This window comes from Podarcis cretensis (genome assembly GCF_951804945.1).
Source record: "Podarcis cretensis genome assembly, chromosome: 3".
NCBI classification, from domain to species: Eukaryota; Metazoa; Chordata; class Lepidosauria; order Squamata; family Lacertidae; genus Podarcis; species Podarcis cretensis.
The window spans coordinates 42,233,869-42,257,304 of NC_137172.1; the positions used below are offsets into that span (position 1 = coordinate 42,233,869).

Sequence of the window (23,436 nt, forward strand, 5' to 3'; positions counted from 1 at the left end):
CAAAAATTCTGTATACAAAATAGTGAGGAGAAAAAAGAGAAGTCTCTAACTGCAGATACTGGTACCTCATACTATGTGGATTTGCAACCTTAAGCAAAGTCACCTCCATCTTTTAGGTGAAAAGGGACAATCTTTTTTGGGATTTATAAGAAGCTGCATCTATGATTTTCTCAGATACTAAATAAAACCTTAAACTAAAAGCATACACAAATTTAGCAAGATAATTTAGGGGGGGAAATCCCTACTAGTGCTAATTATAATGACAATTATAACTATATCGATACATGTCTATTTTTGTTCTACTGGTTTAATTGCTTTAAACAGTCCATTGTTTATTGTTTCCTCTGCTAATACTGTGTCATTATTGTTTTCTGGTCCTTGAGCTAGTGATTTGACTTTTTAAAAAACAATGCAACACTCTACATCCAGTAATCAGTTAGCTGCTTTCAAACCAACTTTGCTGGCAAACAGCCATTGGCCTCTGTAACATGTTATAAATTTAGATAGATATGCTTAATATGCAATGGACAGGGCTTCAGTATTATTTTCTGCACCAAAATCACCGTACACAATGGAGCCACACTGAGGAGGGGGGTGGGAAATGCACCCTGAATTAATTTTCGTTACTTCAGGAGGGTATATGAAAACTTACCAGATGGTTTGTGCCCAGGTATACCACATCTATAAATAAACTGAAAGTCAATAGATCTTGGAAAGCGCAGGTTAAAAATCTGTCACAAACACTGTTGCTAAGCACGCAAGCTGCTACCCTCTCGACTAGCTGCTATTTCCGGCTGTCATGAAATATCCTGTGCATGGAGGCAATTTGATCTGGAGGTGGCGAAGATACGTATCGCTGTGGTGAGATTAGCATCCCAGAGGAAAAGTCATAACTTCCTGCTCAGACAGAGATAACGTGAAATCTTCTCAGCTGCAAAATGAATCTGAGATTAGGAGAAGTCCATAAAGATAGGATACCCTTGATAAAAAGAATTTCCCTCTGCCTACCCTCAGACTATATTTCTTACTTTACTTCTACCCAGAGTATACATTGGAGCTGCTGTGATGTGGCTACGTTTGATAAAGGAGGAAAGATTGAACCGGCATAGGTGTTCCTAGGAACAGAGTAACTTTCTGTTCTAGTATTAGACACACCAGCAGATAACTTGTGTATTGGGTCGCATTCTTGACATTTCAGGAAACTGAAGGCTGCAGCAAGTTGCACAATCCTGAAGTGAATGCTTTTTTACAGCCAGTTTTTTAGCACATACATCTCCTAAGCTATTGCTCTTTCCTGTCTGCAGTTTTAAGGATCCTTTGTAGCGGCTGAGACACTTGAAAACTTGGTGAGACTTCTATTTTGTTCTTCTTGCGAAAGTCCCACCTTTAAGAGGAGTTAGTATGTTATGCACCGTAAGCAAAAGAAATGCAGTGGGCAGACATTGTGCTGCAATACATAAATCAAATCAAATAACAACAGGACAACAGTGTCTTTTTAAAAATGTTCATTAATATACTGCAGCATATAAAATGTTATACTATGACCAAACATTTAACATGTGGACTAAAAAGCACAATAGCAGCAAGATATCCATATTCAACTACATTCATTTAAATAATTAAAATACTTAGCACAATATTAATGGGACAATAAGTTGAAACAAATCAATCAGGAAGATTTCCCATGCGAGGCTGACTGTGGTCTTTCACATATCCCATTCATTTCCGTGGGGCTTGTGGAGAATAACTTCCTGATGAATTGTAATCTCATTAAGCGAGCCAACCAGTAATGGAAAAATGATACCCTACCTCTTTTTACTTCTGTAGAGTGCTGAAAAATTGATGAGAATTGGTAAACAGTAACACTAAACACAACAATACTTCTTTTTAACTCTTACATAAAAAAAAGTTCAGTGCTAGTTCCCATATCACTATTCTAGAGTCTCCAATGAAGAACTTCAGTCAAATTTTGCAGTGCAGGTTCAGCTTTTGAGCCATCTTACACATTTAATGCAATAACCTATTGCAGTTATTATTAAAGTTCTGTTTGATGTAATAGGTTGTTATTTACACTAAAGTTTCTTGTTCTTCCACAGACTCAGATTGTTGTGGAGGATAATTACATGCCGTGTGTTTGTAAAAAATACTGTTTAAAAAGCCAAAACAATGCATGTGGATAAAACTGTACAGCATTTGTTCTCTGCTCAAATACATCACACGATTGAACAAAAATAATGGATGAATTCTAGATACTCTGGAGGACTCACTCCAGGATTCAAAAGTCCAAGCAGGCAATGAAAATAGTAAATACATGAGAACACAGGGCCAAACTGAAAGGCTTTGAACAACCTTTGTCACAGGAATTAGCCTGGCTGCCTTTCACCAAACACAGCTCTCTTCATGTAGGGCACAAAACTGCAAAAGAATAAAGATATGCATATAGGTATTTTTGGATTGGCTCATCCCAAAACAGTGTCAGATATGAGCTAATAAAACTAGAATGCTGAGATCTCTATTCTAAAAGCGTTACCAAATTCACAGGAAGCAATTGCTATGCATAATGAATATGGACCTCATTCCCCATCACACAAACAAAACAAATCCATAAAGGAACACACACTACCATCAACTAATTACTTACAGAAATGAGTTAAATAGAAGGTCATGTCTTGGGTGACACAGAATAATTTTTTAAAAAAGTAATTGTACTGGATATCTAGCAGATTGAGATCCTCCATGCAGCAACAATGAAAGAACAACTCGGATGCCAAGTGTACTCTCTCCACTGACAGATTACAGCGGGAGTCAAGACATGTCCTTTACATATTCCTCATTCCTGCTTCAGAGCTAAAAGACACAAACCTCAGAGCAATCCAGCTTTCAAACCAATGCTAGCACAACACAAAAGCAAATGAAGAAGTAAGGTTTAAGGTTATCAAAAGAGGAAAAAGTACATATTTCTTTAGTATCATGAACATTTTGTGCTAATCTGAAAACAGTTTTTTATTAAGAAAATCTTTACCCTGCAGGTAATAAACTATAAAAGTAGTGTTAAAATCCCATTTTAATTCAAAAGGTTGGAAACAAAAACCCAAAGCTCAAAACCACACCAAAGATATATTTTTTTTCTTTGATAGCACACAAACGTTCTCGTGTGTCAAGTTCTTTTCCACCCTTAAGACAACCTAATTAGATTCTTGGTCGAATCTGCAACAGATACTCAACCAGGAAGGTGAACAATTTCTCCCTCTTGCAAATGTTCAACACATTTTACACAAAGCTTGACATGGGAGAAGAGGGGTGTAACCCTTTCCCTTCCCAACCCTGTTGCATGCCAGAGCTTTAAGGAATTTTCTTTGCTGTTCCTCTGCTGCTGCTTTTTGCCATTGGTTTTCATTCCACTGCCTACTTATTTAGGTTCAGGAACCTTTACGCCAGCAAGGGGTTAAAAGTACTTTTGGTATTCCATTTGATTAGCCTTAAGCATTGCATCGGGTGAAAAGTTTCTCTCTTCAAAATTCTGCTTTATTGGCAGCACCAGACTGCATGGGCAATTGGTTTAAGAGGGTATAAAAAGTTTCATTTCAGATGCTTGCAACAGGAGTTACTACTAGATATGAGAACTGTGTTTATATAGGTCTTTAGGTTATATTTTGTGCCTTACTAATGTGGGACATTGCTGGTTTGAAAGAAATATATTTGGTTAGGGTATTGTTTGGTTTGTTAGACATATTTGTTAGACCTCCCTGCCAATTTAGATACAGTGACTGAACTGGAGGCCCCTCGACTGACTTCAGGTCCAGTGTTGGACCATTTCGATCAGATACTCCCTACTGATGTGGATAGATTCCTCCAAGTTGGTAGGCCTACCACCTGCCTCCTTGATCCGTGCCTGTCTTGGCTGATTAAGGAGTGTCCAGATGTTGCGCAAACCCTCCTGGTTGTAATTATCAATTTGTCCCTTGACACGGGGACATTCCCAGGGGAACTGAAGGAAGCAGTGGTGTGTCGACTCTTAAAGAAAACTTCATCAGATCCCTTAGACCTATCCAATTACCGCCCAGTTTCAAATCTTCCATACCTGGGTAAGGTAATTGAGAGAGCGGTTGCTGAACAGCTTGGTAGGTTTCTGGAGGAAACATCGGCATTAGATCCATTTCAGTCTGGTTTCCATCCTGGTTTTGGGACGGAGACGGCTCTGGTTGCCCTAACAGATGATCTCCGTAGACAACTGGATCAAGGCGGGTCAGGACTGCTGATCCTTTTAGATTTGTCAGCAGCCTTTGACATAGTCGTTACTGGCTGTGCTCTTTTATCTCTGGTTGGGGACAGAGGGTGGCACTAGGGAGGGAAACGTCGCGCCACTCCTTGGTGTGTGGAGTGCCGCAGGGTGCAATTCTCTCCCCAATGCTTTTTAACATCTTTATGCGCCCCCTTGCCCAGATTATCCGGAGCTTTGGGCCGGGCTGTCACCAATATGCTGATGACACTCAGCTCTATCTGCTGATGGATGGCCACACCGACTCGGCCCCGAACACACTGACCAGATGCTTGGAAGCTGTGGCTGGATGGTTTCGTGGGAGCCGATTGAAACTAAATCCTTCGAAGACAGAGGTCCTATGGCTAGGTCGGGATGGCATGGGGACGAGGGACCAACTCCCTTCTCTTGCGGGGGCCCAGTTAGTGCCATTGCCTTCCGTTAAGAGTTTGGGTGTAATCCTTGACGCCTCCCTTTCCATGGAGGCGCAAGTTACAGCAACAACAGCCAAGGCGACATTTTCCCACCTTCGCCGCATCAAGCAGTTGGTCCCTTACCTTTCCCGCCCCGACCTGGCCACAGTGATCCATGCGACGGTCATCTCCAGGCTTCACTACTGTAATTCGCTCTACGCGTTTCTAAGCTGTCCCAGAAACTCCAGCAGGTACAGAATGCTGCAGCGAGGCTCCTCACGGGGTCTCTGCCATGGGAGCATATTCACCCAGTGCTTTTCAAGCTGCACTGGCTCCCGGTGGAGTACAGGGTCAGATTTAAGGTGCTGCTTTTGACCTTTAAAGCCCTTCATGGCCTAGGACCCTCGTACCTACGGGACCGCCTCTCCTGGTATGCCCCACGGAGAGCCTCAAGGTCCATAAATAACAACACCCTAGTGGTCCCAGGCCCTAAGGAAGTTAGATTGGCTTCAACCAGAGCCAGGGCCTTTTCAACTCTGGCTCCGGCCTGGTGGAACGCTCTGCCTCTTGAGACCAGGGCCCTGCAGGATCTGATTTCTTTCTGCAGGGCCTGTAAGACAGAGTTGTTCTGCCTGGCCTTTGGCTTGGAGCCAATTTGATTCCCTCCCTCCCTCTCTTTCTTTTCCTTCTCCTCCTGCGATGAGGCTACATTTTAATATTTTAATGTTCCATCATTTTAATGTTGTATTTTATTTTTGTTTTTAAGTTGTAATCATTCATCTTGTTTTTATTGTTGCTTGTAAGCCGCTTTGAGCCCGGCCTTGGCTGGGGAGGGCGGGGTATAAATAACAAAATATTATTATTATTATTATTATTATTATTATTATTATTATTATACTGATATGTCACTCCAAGTAAAAAATCACAAGTAAAAGAAATATGATAATTGTTTCTAAAAAGTGTATGAGGACATATTTTTTAACATTTTATATTTTTTATCCCCTATCCTATTTATGCTGTTTGCATATCTGCAGTGGCCAATGAATTTTCCAAAGCCTACAATAAAGTTCATTTCTAGCACTCACACCTTGAATTCCAACAGGCACAAATGCAAATCCTATACTCTTACTGCTACATTGAACTGACACAAAAGTATTTTGCAGCAGTATTGCACCAGGTATGTGAACAGCATTACATTGTTGTACTTGCTTTTTTTCGACAAGTCAAATGATAAAGACAAAATGGATTTTCTAAAAACCAGCTTAATGGATTGTTGTTTTTTATTCAGCTGCAAGTTAGCACCCTAACCTTTGAAATCCTTTTCTAAAAAATCCTCGTACTACGGAAAGATTTCTTTACAGTCGACTCATAACTTGCATGCATTTAACTTGTGTGATTGCTGCTTTATGAGCTTGGTGGCCAGCCCCACACACCATCACACAAATTAAACACACACAAGGTGGAGAGTTTAAAATACCACTTTGAAACACTGCACAGGTAGAACAGAACACTGCTTTTCTGTCAGCTTCTATAAGAATATCAGTTAAACAGTTAATGAGGAATATGTAATAATTCTCTAGAACCTTCTCAAACATTGCATGGGTCTCATTAAGACATGAGCAACATAGCTTTTAGTGCTGGCATATTTCATGAGAGCAGCTTTTCCATGTGGCAAGTTGTTTACAACCCCTATAAAATACCGGTGTGAGGAAGCATTGCCCTTTGAACCATTTCCAAAACACAGACAAATGACTTTTAAGTCTCTGCACCCAATGTTTAATCTCCGCATCCCAGAGCTCTCCCCCTCTATGTGTCTTCACCTACTCCATTCGTGAAGCCAGCAGAGTGTTTTGATTTATTTACTATTTCAAATTCACAACTCGCACCCTTCCTCTCCAAAGGGACCCCAGGGCAGCTCACAATAATTATATTACATAAAACAATTTTTAAAAACACTGTAACATACTGCAGACAGCAGTTAAAACTAGTAGTGAAATGGCTTTATAAAATTATTGGCCAAAAGCCTGAATGGATAAAAGCCTTGAAATGTAGAAATATTTCATACTCTACAAATTAACATATTTTTTTAAAAAGATGCATGACTAGCTCACCCTTCAAAATGTAGTCTGTTAACAAGCTTGGCACTTTCTCACTGTCTTCTTTCATGGCATGAAGAACTGTAAAATGTGGAGAAGATGATCAGTGGAAGAAGCACCAACTTAGTCAATATAAACATGGCATTTAGTTAGAGCAGTGCTTCGGAAACCCTTTTCACACAAAATACTGGAAAATTGCAGAGGGTCTTGGCGGACCATTTAATGATTTTTCTGCCTGTTGTAGCACTTGCAATGCACTGTGCTAGATAAGGTGTGATTTTAACTGTATTTTTACAGGCACGTAGTCGACTACCTAAAAGAAGTGCACTGACAACTGTTTAGAAACCCCTCATTAGAGCAACTGTATTGAAGGTTATTCACCACCCTACTTTCATCCAAGTCAACCATGGATAAGAACATTAAACAACCATAGATTTAATCAAATGTATGTCTCCCCAACAAAGTGGACTGTTCTATTAATCTGTAATAATAGGGTTCATTTTCCATGATAGCACTACTTGCCTGGGCACCCCACAAATGTCCCCTAAGTTCTCATGGTACAAGGGCAGGGGTGCCCAGTTGCAGTATTGGAAGCTGGAGTCCTAAGCAAGTGGTAGATAGCTCACTTCATGGCTGCTTTGTCCTCAATGCACCCAAATAATTATTTCTTAAGTGCATTCAAAGCAACCCCTGCCCACAACAGGTCTAGAAACCAACAGATGCTGGTAATTTGGTAAACTGGCCACTTGTTCTAACCTGCCAAGTGGCAAGGATAATTTTACTATTTCCCTTTCGGATCAATATATGTGAATCAATGTTCAATGCCGTATCTGGATTTTCTGCTGGAGAGGGAGAGATGAGAATCTATCCTAGAAGAAAAGCTATCTAAATGGAACTTTATGGATATGGGACATGTTTTGTCCTTACTGAAATATAAAATTCAATGTGTTGAGATCAAACACAACCTTTTGTCAGTTTCTAGAAGCCTCAGTTGAAAAACAAACAGATTAATATCTGTAATTAATCCTTTAGTGTCTTCATAAAAGAATAAGAAGGATTTATATGTGGTGCCAAAAAGATGGTTCCTAAGATCCTTCTACAAAAGTTGCTATTATCCACTTTGGTTGCTCGAGCCACCACTTACTTTTTAAGAAAGAACTCTTGGAATGTAAAAGACATTCATGCCTATGGAACACTGAACCCACTGCAAATGCAGTAAGAGCTTGGGTAGGCAAGTGCCTCCAATTTCCAAGAAAGCAAGCTGCAATTGGGAAGCTGCTCAAAGAGTCAGAAGCATTTGTGTGGTGTGACGAATGCAAAAATGTGTTTAAGAATTTGGAAGATTAAAAAAAACCTTGGTTAAGACATAAGCCTTTGAAGGTATTTTTTAATGAATTTTTTTTTTTTAAACATAATATAGCATTCTGAACCTAAGCACAGTTACTCTGTTAAATCATTTGATACAATCTATTCAGACTGTCCAATAATGGCAAAAAGCCTGCTGTTTACAGTATCTGGACTATTTACAAATAGGGACACCGATTCTTTGATAATGCAAATTGCCGCTAATGAATTTCCAAAAAGGTGGCTTTCTTAAATTCTATACAAAAATGTACAGGGAACAAAAAATTATCTTGCGGGAAGTTTACAACTCAAGTGTTGGCATCAACCAGCCTCACTGATTTCTTTTTTAAAAACCAATAATTTTATAATTAAAAGCTCACTAGACAGAGGAGTCAAATAATGGGCAACTTTTATGAAGAACACATCCCAAACTCCTTAATATTTAAGAGTAAATATGTAGAATTATACTTGATTGTAGCACATTTACTGTTTCGTTCTGAAATATTTGTATATCAACAGCTGAGAGTCTAGTGCTCTAAATAAATGTTTTGAGGCCTGCCACACAGTGTTAGCAGGGAGAGTCAGGAAGTCTGTTACTGAGTCAAGAATCAAGTTGCAGCTAGTCAGTGGAAAACAATACCATTAACTCTTTAGATAGTGCTTCCTCTGAACTGTTTATGAATGGAGAAAGGGATAGTTCTTCATTAATATGGCTGTGACTCTTGCCAAGTACTTGATACGGAAAAACAATCTGGAAAAGAAATGTTTCAGGAAAATTGGACAACTATTTGCTTGGAAGTTACTGCTACCTTGGGATGTAGACAGCGAACCTGAAGAAATCTGGCTAATCTTATTATGTACCTGAACTTCCTGGCTGATTAAAGCTAAACAGTAGAAGTTAGTTCTACCAATTTCAGAATATTAATGCATATCTGAGCTGGGGAATAACACTGATTTCACCAAAAGATGCAGGAAGGATACAACCTTTTAAATAAGTCTTCATTTGATCTCTGTGCCATGGGGCAGTTAGTGGCCTCTCTGGGTAACATGAACAAGCATATGGCTGCTGATCAACTCCAAGCATTTTTTAGTTATTTCAGAGTCTAGAACATAAAATGCTTGCTTGGCCTTCTAATGCAATTTTCCTCCAATGATACACAGGGAGATGTGCAACCCCACTGACTCTTCCAGACACCTGAGAAAATAATCTAGAATTTGACTTTTCAAAGAAGTCACTGCTATATACTTACTTTTTGTTAATGTTTGGAGATCTTCAACTGATGGAGGTCCACTTTTCTTCTCATAAGGAATAACTGTTGTCAGGTACTGCCAAATGAATGCAAGGATTACTAAATAGCATCAGTGATTCTGGGCACAACTTCCAGTTTACAGTCATACGATAAATATATCTCATTATGTACAAACCAGATCTGTTAAATTCTATCTAAACACACTGAAGCCAATTCAAATATATTCTAGAAAGCAACAAAATGATGTGTGTTAATACAGTGTGTCAAAATTGATCTTAAATTCCAGAATACTGTTTACAAGGTAGCATCCAAGGGTGTCTATTCCCTCACTGATAGAAAGAATCCGTTTGCAGAATGAGGACAGAAACCATTTCTGGTGATTCCGCAAAGCAGATTTGATGCAGACAAAATGCTGAAAATTGTTTCGTTCTCTCATTCTCCTGATGGATTCCTTATGCCAATGGACACTGTTGGATATGACACATTGTAGTTAGCCAAACTCTTCCTTTTAGAGATTTTCTGCACTTTAAGGAAGTTATAATGGGATAGTACATACATTTAATTTTTGCATTTGATAACCTGGACAACCAAATGTAAACCCACAGATCTTTTAAATGCCAGTCATAAAGAATAGTTACTATATTTGTTCAGGAATAGTCTGCTCTATCTTTCCATCATGGATATACTATATGTAAGTGTGTGTGCGTGTGTTGGGAGGTGACTCCATGGAAGGACTTCCTGCATGAATTGTGAAATGAGTCAGTGTAACCAACTGACCAGCATTTGGACCAAGGAACACACCCAAATATATTTGGATGAGTGAAATCGCATTCTAGCAGGCCCAGCTCCCTCAGCTGCTGCCAGGAAAGGTTGTGTGCTGGCTTCCCCTATGCACTTGCATGCAGGCTTACTCAGTGGCAGTGGCAACGTAACAGTCCAGGGAGCTGAGCTGCCCAACTGTACTGAACAACCCTTATTTGCTTTCACTTTGTGGACATAGCCCATTTTGCTTGAAAAGGCATCTCTGAAGCTAGATATTCTTTTCTACTGCAACTGCTTTGTGCTGCTGAAGAAGCAAGCTGCTTTCAATCAGCATTCTGTCTCTAGTTCTTCAGCATTTTTCCTTTGGTGGCATGTTTTATTATTGCCACACAGAAGTGTGTAGTAGTAATAATAGTAATGGAAAAGAGTAGCAGTAGTAGTAATGTTTTATGGCAGACAGCCGCCCACTACTCAAGTCTTTCCAATTATGTATTTCAACTTTAAACACAGTTGTTCCCAATACATGAGCTTACATTATCCACATCTGAATTTAGTTCAAATTGGTTTGAATAAATATACAGATTTCAGAAAACTGAATGTGTTTCTTTTGAAGCTTTTACTGGCAATATTTTTTTGCTCCATAATTTCAAATTTGGCATTCATTGGGGTTTCATTGGGGACTCTCAAACCCAAAACTAAACTCTTGGGGATTTCTGAAATAAAGAAGCCCTCCTTGTCAATAGGTCACAAGGCGATATGCAGAGCTGTAACCATGCAAATAACATTTTAAAACTCTTTCAGCCATTGAAACCAATTGACTTGTTAACCTATGGCAACATACGCAGAGTATTCCCCCATTGATAAGAACATAATAAATAGCATAACCCTATACAAGTTTATTAACAGAATCACAGCACGAGGGTTATCTAGCCGAACCCCCTGCAATGCAGGACTCTTTTGCCCAATGTGGGGCTTGAACCCACCACCCTGAGATTAAGAGTCTCATGCTCTACTGACTGAGCTATATGAAAGTCGTGCTATGTTCAACCACTTATTCCCCCGTAAGTGTGTTTAGGACTGCAGCCTAAATGACTGAGAAGCTGCTGCCTGAGGCAGAATACCTTAGTCTGAAAAGAAGTATTATGCATTTTAAAATTCCAGAAAAAGAAATATGCATGTTAGCATCTCTGTATTTGGGATGGAGAGCTATCAAACTAGTAAAATACTTATTTTGCAAACTACAGAGGTGATGTCAAATTAATGTACATAGTATACATACCTTACAATGAGCTTCTAAAACAATGTTGAAGGTTCTGACAGCAAACAATATTGGAGACCCCAAACCGTGCTCAGCAAATGTCACACAGCCTCTCTTTTCAAAACTCTGCCCACACCAAAAGTTGATACAAACTTTGCTCCAGTTCAGAGACTGATAAGTAATACATGGGCTTTTGCAGCCACAGAGTTCTCTGCCAATAAGTTGGGCATTTATTTCAACAGAAGGGCTTAATTTGCCAGCACCACGTTGAACAGAGATCTAGGCATCTGCAGCAGCTCAGTGTGCAAACGGATTGTATTCGTCTAGTAAAAGGACTACCATGGAAGCACTGACAGGGACTGCTTGGAATGGGCGCCACTGGGGACACTGACAACATACACAGCAGTCCAAAAGACCCCAGCTCGTTCATTTTAGCTCCATGGCCTTCTTCTGGACTTAGATTGCAAACCACTCTAACCAACTGAGCTATCCAGGCTGACCCAATAGAATTATAGTTGGAAGGGACTCCGAGGGCCATTCAGCTCAGTTGATTAAAGTGCGGTGGATGCCAAGGTTACAGGTTCGATCCCCGTAAGGGACAGCTGTGTGCTCTGACATTGCAGGGGTTGGACTAGATGATCCTCAGGTTCCCTTCCAACTCTATGATTCTATGCAGCTGTCCCATACAGGGATTGAACCTTCAACCTTGTTTTTTATCAGCATCACACTGCTCTTCTACCTTCCATATTCTTTAGGGACCTGGGATTTAAAGAGTTCTCAACCCTAATGTTCCCAGCCTCTCTTCAGGACTGTCCAAGATGAGGGCTGGTCAAAATTAGATTTTACTCTCTCCAAATCCTATTGTCACTACTCACTCCAATGTTTATGCTAAGTGGTGCTAACTGCAAAGAGAAGCTGTCCAATGATTTTAATCTTGTTAAAAAGATAACCACAGACTATGAAATGCATACACAGGAAGTTACCTTGTCTTATACCATCTGTCTCAGAATTGTTTTTGTTACCTTTATTTAGAGCCTGTACAAATATAGAAGTACATGTGCTATCTGAGATTTTTAAAACGAGAGTGTGTTTAGTAAAAAAAAAAATTGTGTGTTTTGTCTTTTAAACAATTTGATCCTCATGAAAATTTGCATAGCAGCACTAGCTGTGGGTCTGATCTGAAACAAATATGCCTGATCATAAAAGCCAACCAAAATCACATACACACCTAGTACTTATAGGTCATTTGTGTCAATACTATAAAGTGGCAGTTTTTGATCACTACTCTATATACACACTTCTTCAATAGAACCACATAATTGTAGTTAGAAGGTACCCCCTAGGGTCATCTAGTCCACCCCCTGATTATTGTAAGGTTGAATAGACATACCTTTTCAGTACTATAATACAGTCTAGCAATCTGACATTGGGATATAAAACATAATAATTTATGGTGTTTAATATCCCTTTGGATTGTGGATTACACATATATTTGCTGAAAATGAAATAAAAAATTGTCCAAGGAAACAAGTGATGTTTTAGAATCCATAATAAAGAGGCTTTAAACATATTGGAAGTTGCTAGACTTATTTACTATATACTATTTTCGTGCATTTCTTTCTTCTTGTGCTGAAGTATTTAAGCTGACATGACCTTTTACTGCTGATTTCTTATGCATGCAGTTCATTTCAAGTATGTATTATGCTGATGCCTATATTTTATTTTCAGAGGTTAAATGAACCCTAGAGGGAAATTGTTCATTTGCTGCAATTTTTCTGTGCATATCAAGGCTTGTCTGCTCTTTAACTACCGAGGAAAGAAAACCTTTGCAAACAAATCGTAGCTTTGAAGGCAGAGAAGACGCGAGTAAGCATGCTAATATCCCCTCCCCCTCCGGTGATCACTTGTAGTCTGAAAATGCTACCGCTGCCAGCTTTTTAAGGCCTTGATTTATATAAAGACAGAAAGGATAGCACAAGGAAAAAAACAAAGCGTCAGAGGATAGCCCAGCACCTGTTTTTCTCCACCCGAGTTTCCAAACGTTTGACGGAAGCCATTCTGAATAACATTTGAGATCCCTTCCATGCTGAACCGCTATAGGGAGCAAGAACATGGCAGGAGGGAAAAGGGAAGGGAGAACAGAAAAATTTAAAAGCTATTAGTTAGGATTTACTAAAGATGCAAGCAAGGTAAATGACAGAGACAAGCTGTTAGGAATGAATAAATGCAACTGCAGTTTAAGCGGAGAAAAACTTACTTTTTCAATATTTAGTTATTTAGCAAAAGAAAACTATAGAATTTAGAAATAGGATCAACAGTACAATTTTATAAACAGAGGCCTGATACCAAAGTGTTTTCTACATGAATTATGTGAGATGCTAAATGTCATAAAACAGACTTGTTTGCAGCCACAGCCTAAATCTTCAGTCACCTGATGTTTGCCCACCTGTCAAACTAACCTGTGGACGGTTCACTCTGGCTGGATCCAGTTCCTCACCCTTGCTATAGTAGCTAGCCTTTCACTTTATTCACACCAACCATTAAATTAATATGCAACATGTAGAATAAAGAAGAACACTTAAAACCTAAGATATTAAAAAACTTATACTTAGTTGTCCCAATGGGCATGTCATGTGTAAAAACAAGTCCCACTGGTAAGTCACCTTCTTGACTGGATCCATTGCATTTAAAAGGGTGCTGTGTGTATAGCACATGTGAATGTACATGGGGAGATTGGCACTGGGTAAGGTCTGCATGTGTATCCTCTAACATGGTTTGATGCCAGTGGCAGTCACGTGTTTGTATTCTACCTTTCTCTGTTCTGACCTCCCCACTGACACCAAAAGGTAATTAATGATTGCAACGTGAATAAAACCAAACATCTGCTTTGACTGCTTTGAATGCAAGGCGCTTTCTCACGCAGCCCAAAAATGTGCAGGTGCACAGGGACCATTGATTTTGGTTAACACATCAGCTTAGTTTCTATTTTACGACCCACAGGTGGGAAAACTCAGGCTTGGGGGCCAAATGCAGCCCTCCAGGTCTCTCTGTTTGGCACCTGGCACTTTCCCTAGGCCACACCACTCACTGGCCCTGCTTTGCACCCCATGTGTTTTTTGCCTGGCTGAAATGTGCACTTGAGCACTGATAATACCTCCTGCTTGTCCTAATGGAGGATAGAGAGGGGTATGCAAATGTGATTAAAAACTAGCTTACTATACAAATATAACATTTATATTAATAGTTTCACCTCCAGCTCCACCCTCTAATGGAATGTGGCCCTCAGGCTGAAAAAGCCCCCCCCCCCCATTCCAAACCCAATTGTTTCATATACCAGATGTTTTTCATCTCATACAGATTTTTAGTTCCAGCATCATTTGCAGAGACTGCAGCTGGAAATCCTTCCAATGCAAAGAGCACCCCTCTCAAAACTACTCTTGCCTCGGCTGAGAAGCAGAAAGAGGAGCTGCATACCAACAGACCTTTTTCCTACAAAGAGCAGCATAAAGAGGTTGCAAAAGGGAGGGTAGCATTTAGGGGCAGCTCCCGGCTGTCCTCCTGCATCTCCTCAAGCCCCTCTCAAAGATAAGCAGGCCACAAGGCCCTGCGCAATGCCAGAACCTCTCTCATCCTTTGTACCACTTGCGATTAGGGCCACTTTTTGAACTTAGATACCCTACTCAAGTAAAAAGACATGCAGATTGCATCACACGTAAATGGTACACATGATACATGTGAACAAAGGCAGCGAAAAAGACTGTGCCTCGGACGCATCACTAGGGTTCAACTAGAAACTCCTTGATGCTCTAGCACATGATGTTTGAGCATCTGTATACCTCTCTCTGGAGCAGATTGACCTTTAAAATGACAGTCACTTATGGTACATGTTCCTATTCCTCCTAAAATTAACAAAGCTTATGACTAACCAATCTCCTGGCCAATGCAGAGTCTATTAATGCTGTTATTTATGCATTTACTATTAAAAGTGCTCTGTCCTTTTTATGGCAAGATTATTTATACATGAAGTCCTTCATAAATATCTTTCATTAAGGACTTACTCCCTAGCTTTTTAAATGTTTTTAATGAAGGTATAATGCCTCAAGGCAAAGCTTACTAGACACTATAGCACAATCCTACTAAGCACAGATCTTACTAAAATCTCTGGCAGGATCTTTCTGGTCCCCCAAAGTCCCTGGCATTAAGAGGATGCGCTGTATGTGGTAAGTACTCCCGCATCTTTAAGTTGTAGTGTACCTGGAAAAGGGTTTTGAGGGGCCTCTACATGCTGATGACAACACTGGCAAAATAATGTGTGATCCCTGAGCAACTGGAGGAGGCAGAGGCTTGAGCAGGACATAGAAGACATACAGAATTGAGAAAAAAGAAAGCTAATGAAAGGAGATGGGGTATGTGAAAAACTTTATATGGCAAAGGGTATGTATGCTATTGCAATGACAGTTACTGAAATCTGTCCAACAGTTCTGCATCCTTGTGCACAACTTAACTTCTATTCCATTTCTGTAATCACTCTAATGAAAAATTACTACCAAGACCTCTGTACTTCGGATTTCTAGATTTTAGACTGAAAGGTTTCCATCATTTTCTGAATTTCCAGGGCAGTATCATTCCTCTTTACTCCTTACAAGTTGCTCAAGCAGGTAAAACAAAGCATGTACAGTACGCATTCCCTAGAACATAGTAAGTGCAGTGTTTAGCCATAAGGAGTACAACTTCTCAAAGTATTGACTAAATTGTTGTACTATTGCAAGGATTAGCAATATGTTGAATAGAGCCCACTGTAAATGTATAACTGTTACAGTTTGATGAAGTCATAGTTGCCAATCAGAAGCTATGAGATTCCCCAATAATGGCAACCAGAAAGACAGGAGCTGTATATACTTTAAGAAGTAAGACGTAGATAGAAAGTGATCAAGTAGAGTTAAAATTCTAATTTGGTTTATATCTACAGATACAAAGGACAATGTTCTTACTGTTCCAGGCATATGACTCCTCTCTTGCTTGCCATTCTGAGGACTGCCATTTTTCAGTTTCTTTTTCTTCTTTGCCATTTCCTTCTGTTCTCTTTGTTTGTTTTGTACTTCAATAAGGACAGAGATGAAGCTGTTCTTTACTTCCTTCTCAAATTCCAGCTCATCTCGTAGTGCCAACTGCTGCACTAGCTCCTCAGAGTAGTCCTTGATGGCGGTCTCAATCTCTTCTAACAGATCATTTAATTCTGTCACAGATAGATTTTTCACACCTGTTTTCCAAACAGAACAAAAAATTATGTTGCGTATAATAATGCATATCAAAAGCAGCATAAATCCAATACTTTGCTCCTAACAAATGCACCCAAAGAGCAACAGCTGCCAAATCTATGAACTTATGATGAAACACTCTTCTGCAACTGCAACTCACTTCACATGTGATGGTGCATATCAGGGGTGGACAAGCTATCACCTTCCAAGTGTTCTTGGACTACTTGCATCATCCCTGACTATTGACCAGAAGAATTGAAATGCTATTTTCAAGAGGTGTCACCAGTTTTAAGGAAAAACGTGCACATCTGTCCTACTCAATAGTTGCTTATAGGAGGAGAAAGCCTCCTATCAATATGGGGCAGAAAAACGTTTAGTTATCCTGGATAACTAAAATTCCTCAAGACTGTATTTCTCCAGAGAATTACAGACATGTGCATCACCGAATACAGTCTGCTTCCACTTCCACTTGGCCTTATCTGTGGACAACATGACAGCGAAACTACTAAGAGAAAGATAAAAGGTAAAGGTAAAGGTACCCCTGCCCATACGGGCCAGTCTTGACAGACTCTGGGGTTGTGCGCCCATCTCACTTAAGAGGCCAGGGGCCAGCGCTGTCCGGAGACACTTCCGGGTCACGTGGCCAGCGTGACGTCGCTGCTCTGGCGAGCCAGAGCCGCACACGGAAACGCCGTTTACCTTCCCGCTGGTAAGCGGTCCCTATTTATCTACTTGCACCCGGAGGTGCTTTCGAACTGCTAGGTTGGCAGGCGCTGGGACCGAGCAGCGGGAGCGCACCCCGCCGCAGGGATTCGAACCGCCGACCTTTCGATCGGCAAGTCCTAGGCGCTGAGGCTTTAACCCACAGCGCCACCTGCGTCCCCTAGAGAAAGATAGGCAAACATAATAAATTGAAACATGGTAAATCAGGTGTTCATCATTCTATACTGGAAAATACTTGGCGGGGGGGATATCACTTTTGGGTATATGAGGCAAACTTCTGTATGTTACACAAACTGGTATTTGGTTTAAAAAGTTTTCTTAGAATATTTATTATATCCAGATGGAAATCAGGGCCATGCAGGCATTAGCCTTTACAGACAAAATCCTGTTATGTGAAGATGACATTGCAGTACACTGGAGCATAAAGGTCTTCAGAAGAATCCCAGCTCATTGCAAACCATTCCATAATCAGGCAAGTTCCAAAAAAAGCAAAAAGAATCCTGACAAAATGCAGGAAAGTGTTCTGGAAAATGTTTTATTTTGACAGATCAGAAACATATGACTTACTGTTCTGACCTCTTCCGACAAATCATGCAATCAAGGCATCTAATGAAAATCATGCCTAACTGTGTGTATAGAAGTGAAATGCTCCTTCAAACATTGAACAGTTTGAGGAAATCAAATGCAAAATACAGCAGAAGGATTCCTTACGTTCTTCATAATTGTGGTTTGTACTAGATCTCTTAAGCGTTTGAATTTCCTGGGACAGTAAGGACAGGCGGTCTGACTGGGTTGGTGTTTCTTCATCATCTGGATCTGGAGATTCCTGCATCATTTCCTCTATTTCTTCAATCACCTTTCAAAGTAAACACACAAACACAGAGTTATGGAAAATCAAAGACAGAACATAACATTCAGGGCTGATTTTCAAAACTTAACAGTAACTTTCTAAGCATTTTCCTTCAATATAAAATATTGTCATATGGGGCAAATCTTCTCCTGATATTTCATTTGTGTCTTTTTATGAGAAGGAAGCACACCTATAAATCCAAACAAAATTACAATATGATAGCAAAGGCTGGACTTTGGGTTATATTCCTGCATTCCTATAGTTTGTCTCCAAGTGTATTTAGTATTTCTTCCATTAGAGAGATAAGAAGCTTAATAACAAGGTGCTGTTATCAAAGCTGCATGGGTGCTTTCCGTTCTTTACCTGCTCAGCTGTGAAGAGCGGTTCTTCATTGATGCAGGAAACTATAATAGAATGCATGTCTAGTTGCTCTCTCAACTCTTCATCATCTGATAAGTCAAGGTTCATGTTGTCATTAACCTAAATAACAAAAAGAAGAGTAAGAAAAGTATTATTAAAAGCATCAAGACATTATGTGCCAAATCCCAACTATTGTTTTTGGATCCTAAATGCTTCCAAGAAATATGTAATCATTTTAAACCAAAGGCAATCCTAAACCCACTGACCTCAGAGCCCCACAACTCCATGGAACTTACTTTTCAGTAAACATGCATAGGATTGCACTGCTAAGCAGTGGGAACAAAACAACTAGGTCAGAACTTTTGCCCAAAATTAGAGGCAAAAATGCTTTTAGCTGTAACCAAAGAAGTCATTTTCTGATTTGGACATACACTAAATAAGGTATGGTTTATGTGCATGGGCACATACATGGTTCAGTATTTTAATACGTTGTAAGTCGCTTTAAGATTTTTCGGAAAAGCGATGAACAAATATAAACAAGCAGCCACTAACTTAAACAGAACTTACATAACATTGCACAAAAGTCTGCACACAACTGCAACTATAAGAGTGAAAGAAATGTTAAATATTATTACTTTAATTTATTACCCACTGTTCAGCCGCAGTCACAAAAAATAGGGTGGGTGCTGAAAATATACAAGTGTCAAAAGGCCAAGGCAAAGAGGTAAATACGTCGACTCTCATTTCTAATAGAAATTTGGCAGATATATATTTTTAAGAAGCAGCCTCAAGATGGAAACAGAAAGCTGAGAATTTTATGTCAAAAGTTCCTTCATTTGACAAATGATGCAACAACATTGTGGTTATGTGCCACAGCAGCAAGCATTCAAGAGAAAGCTGTTCAGAAAGTATTGCAGTATTGTGTACTTACTCCCTTTTCAGAAAGATTCAGTGTTGGCAAATGCAGTGCTCTGGTGTGTGAAGACTTCCAATCAACCGGCATTACATTACCATAATTATCTGTCAGAGCATTCCAAATCCTGAGAGGGGAAAATAATTTATATTTTAGACTTCAAGCTATACAGCAACTACTATATTAAATCTGACAAATATACTGAGCAACACTGTGGTTTTAAAAATGCATTAACCAGGTGAATCCCACAGTGGTTCCAAAATCAAACATTTTGGAAATACATACATAACAATAAAAATGAATCTCTCAGCTAAGATGGGATGGCCCTAACACATCCTTACTTGTGTGCAATAAGCTGTGGCCCAGATGGTAATACTCATTCCTACCCCCCACCCCTAGGTAAATAAAAAGTTATATCCAGCCAGTTCAATGGGACCCAGATGGATTTCATGATGCACATTTGTAATGCCTATGTGTCCATGGAAGTATACTTGCTTCTGCATGTGGATTTCCCTTGCTGGGATGGAGAGAATACTTTTAAGGTAATAACATACAGTGAGGGGGGGGGAAGTATTTGATTCCCTGCTAAATTTGCCCGTTTGCCCTCTGACGAATAAATGACCAGTCCATAATTTTAATGGTAGGTTTATTGTAGCTGTGAGAGACAGAAGAACAACAACAGCAAAACCCCCAGAAACCCAGAAGACAAAAGTCAGAGATTGATGTGCATTATAATGAATGAAATAAGTATTTGATCCCTTTGCAAAAGATGAATTAGTACTTGGTGGCAAAACCCTTGTTGGCAATTACAGATGTTAGATGTTTCTTGTAGGTGGCCACTAGGTTTGCACACATCTCAGGAGGTATTTTGCCCCACTCCTTTTTGCAGATCCTCTCCAAGTCCCATCCATCGTCCCTTCGATGAGGTGAAGGTGTCCTGTCCCCTTAACACCCCCAAAGCATAATACGTCCCCCTCCATGTTTGACGGTGCAGATGGTGTTCTTGGGGTCATAGGCAGCATTCCTCCTCCTCAACACAGTGAGTTGAGCTGATGCCAAAGAGCTCGATTTTGGTCTTATCTGACCACAACACTTTCACCCAGTTCTCCTCTGGGTCATTCAGATGTGCATTGGCAAACTGCAGACGGGCCTGTAAATGTGCTGTCTTGAGCAAGGGGACCTTGCAGATTCTGCAAGATATCAGTCCTTCACGGCGTAGTGTGTTACCAACTGTTTTCATGGTGACTATGATCCCAGCTGCCCTGCGATCATTGACAAGTTTCCCCTGTGTACTTCTGGGCTGCTCTGTTTCATCACCGTTCTCATGATCATTGCAGCTCCACGAGATGAGATCCCGCATGAAGCCCCAGACCAAGGGAGGTTGATAGTTATTTTGTGTTTCTTTCATTTGCGAATTATTGCACCAACTGTTCTCACCTTCTCACCAAGCTGCTTGGCAATAGTCTTATAGCCCAGTCCAGCCTTGGGCAGGTCTACAATCTTGTCCCTGACATCCTTGGACAGCTCTTTGGTCTTGGTCATGGTGGCTACTTTGGAATCTACTAGATTGCTTCTGTTGACAGGTGACTTTTGTACAGGTACTGCAACGAGCTGGGATTACAGGTAAGACGTCTCCCTTACAGCAGGTGCTTCTAATCTCAGCTCGTTACATACAGTGAAGATACCAGGTAGCCTGGCATCTGGCTGGTTGATAGGGGATCAAATACTTATTTCACTCATTATAATGCACATCAATCTCTGACTTTTGTCTTCTGGGTTTCTGGGGGTTTTGCTGTTGTTCTTCTGTCTCTCACAGCTACAATAAACCTACCATTAAAATTATGGACTGGTCATTTCTTTGTCAGAGAGCAAACGGGCAAATTTAGCAGGAGATCAAATACTTTCCCCCCTCACTGTAGATACGTGAATAACAGCAGCAATTAGTTTTGCATGCGCAGAGGCAAGAATCTAACAATTGTCTTGCTCGGTTGGACTGTATCTAGTCTGGTACTCTTGTCTGTAACAGTGGTCAAATCATATTTCTCTGGGAAGCTCACCAGCAAGTCAGCAACACAAATAGCTGACATGTTTTTTTGTCTCCAGTAACTGGACTGTGTTGTCTGGGTTCACAGGGCTCTGAAGAATATTCCTCAAAGACTAATTACTTTTGGGGAAACCCAGAGAAAAAGTGTTTATAAACAGAGAATCTAATTGGAGAGGATTAACTGTACTGGAGAACAAATCAGAGCAGATGACAAACTTGTGCTTGCTAAGAAGCAAACAACATAAAAAGACAAAGTCTAAGTTCCATAGACTTTAAAGAGAAACATCTAGTGAGCAAGAGGTTTTAAGAACACTGACAAGCGGGTTCTCAAATATTATGGTTTAGAAGCAACAAATCATGTCTGTGTATGGAAGCTTCCCATGCCTGAGGCTGCAATCTTTTGACCAGGAATAAGCCCCATTGAATGCAGCGAGTAAACATGCAGAGCCAACACGTCTTCTGGGTCTGGACGGTTTTGTAAAGGGCCTCTCCTTAAATAAATCAAAGGGCAGTTTTCTGCGCACAGATAGTTCTCCTTCCACCAGACAGAGAAGTCCCCGCTCTAAACTGGAAGCCGGTTCTGGGGGACTAGAAAAAACCTTGCCTGCGTGGCCGAGTCCTGACGTACTAAAGAAGCTTCATAGAATGGCAGAGTTGGAAGGGACCCCGCGGGTCATCTAGTCCAGCCCTTGGCACACGCAAGCTGGCACGATACTTACAGGAAACCGCTCTGAGCTTCCGAGCAACCCCCCCCCCCTCACGAGCAAAAGGCCGAGCTCGCCGAACGATGCCCAAGAAACCCTAGTGTTGCATTCCGACGTCTTCCTCAAGGGCCTCGGGGGCCGCGCCGTGCTGGGGAATGCAGAGGGCGGCGCAGCTCCCTCCCGCCTCCTCGAGGGGGCGATTCTGCGCTCCCAGCAGCCCCTTCATCCCCAACCGCCAGCTCTTCGCGGGGAAAAGCCTCTCAGGGCCGACGCTGCCCCGGGGCGTTAATATCTGCCCCCCAAACTATGCACCCCGTCCCGAAAAGGCCACACCGGCCTGGGGGGGCGGGCCCGTCACACCCCCCCCCCGGAAGGGTCCCCGGCCCGGCCACTCACTCGTCTTCGTGCAGCGCGCTCTGGTCGCTGAGAGGCCGCGGCGGGACCCGCGCTTCCCCTTCGGCGCAGCTCGGCGGCGGCGCCTGGAAGCAGAGCGGCAGCTGGGCCGCCAGGTCGTTGCCTCCTCCGCCGCCGCCCCAAGAGCCGCCTTCCCGACACGCCGCCGGGGCCTCCGGGCAGCCGCTCTCCTCGGCCGGGGGCTGGAAGCCCGAGAAGTCCTGCCAGTCCCCGGCAGGGTCCCGTTGCGAGGCCGCCGCCGCCGCCATGGCCGACGACGCAGCGACTGAGAGGAGAGAGGCCGGCCGGGCCCGGCCTGCGCGTGCCCGCCGCCTCGCCTCCGCCCCGGCGCTCCGCAGCGCGCGCTCCCGGTTTGCCCGGGCGGAGGGGCGCCCCGTTAAGGAGGGAGGCCGCCCATCGCTCGCACCGAAACCGAGATCTTGGCCTCTTGGTTTGGGAAGCTTCGCAATAGGCAGTTGGGTGACTCGGAAGCCAGCCCTGCATTGCTGAGCGGGGCTTTGCTCCCTAAGTTTATTTATCAACTCTCCTCTAGAATGTGCAGCCTCTTTGAATTTAAGAGCTAGCCAAGTACCGTAGTAAGCCACACCTGTGCCCGGTGTGAACCGTATCCCGCCCCCATTGCTACCTATCACTACCTGCTTCAATTAGAACAACAGATTTTGAATCGGATTTAAACAAGAAGAGTTACAGCAGGGGCCGCTGGTGGTAACATTTCGGGCGGGTTGGGCTGCAGTTTTTAGCCTGACATGTTTTCATAGGAAGTGAGTGTGCGGCACTTTTTAAGGAAAG

General features: G+C 41.6%; 1 protein-coding gene across 3 annotated transcripts; it reads right to left on the bottom strand.

Annotated features, from left to right (window-relative positions):
- Nucleotides 1-1,490: 1,490 nt before the first annotated feature.
- Nucleotides 1,491-22,950, bottom strand: FEZ2 (fasciculation and elongation protein zeta 2). Of its 3 annotated transcripts, XM_079969558.1 has the most exons (10): nt 22,630-22,950; nt 19,504-19,612; nt 18,576-18,692; nt 18,074-18,218; nt 16,373-16,641; nt 13,395-13,475; nt 9,362-9,437; nt 6,783-6,848; nt 2,863-2,891; nt 1,491-2,415 (listed from the first exon to the last, which is right to left on the bottom strand). In XM_079969558.1, exons 1-9 carry the CDS (start codon nt 22,893-22,895, stop codon nt 2,881-2,883), a joined length of 1,140 nt encoding a protein of 379 aa, XP_079825684.1. In that variant the 5' UTR covers nt 22,896-22,950; the 3' UTR covers nt 1,491-2,415; nt 2,863-2,880. The 3 variants fall into 3 exon arrangements, with proteins under 3 accessions (XP_079825684.1, XP_079825683.1, XP_079825685.1); XM_079969557.1 differs by lacking the exon at nt 2,863-2,891 and having other exon boundaries at nt 22,630-22,949; XM_079969559.1 differs by lacking the exons at nt 2,863-2,891; nt 13,395-13,475 and having other exon boundaries at nt 22,630-22,947.
- Between the last annotated feature and the right edge of the window lie 486 nt (nt 22,951-23,436).

Excerpts from the sequence above, each read along its gene's own strand:
- FEZ2 (XM_079969557.1), bottom strand. The coding sequence starts at position 22,895 with ATGGCGGCGGCGGCGGCCTCGCAACGGGACCCTGCCGGGGACTGGCAG. Across the intron at positions 19,613-22,629 it reads AGCGCGCTGCACGAAGACGA|GATTTGGAATGCTCTGACAG; the intron begins GTGAGTGGCCGG and ends TTCCCCTCTCAG. Across the intron at positions 16,642-18,073 it reads AAACCACAATTATGAAGAAC|GTGTGAAAAATCTATCTGTG; the intron begins GTAAGGAATCCT and ends TTTGGAAAACAG.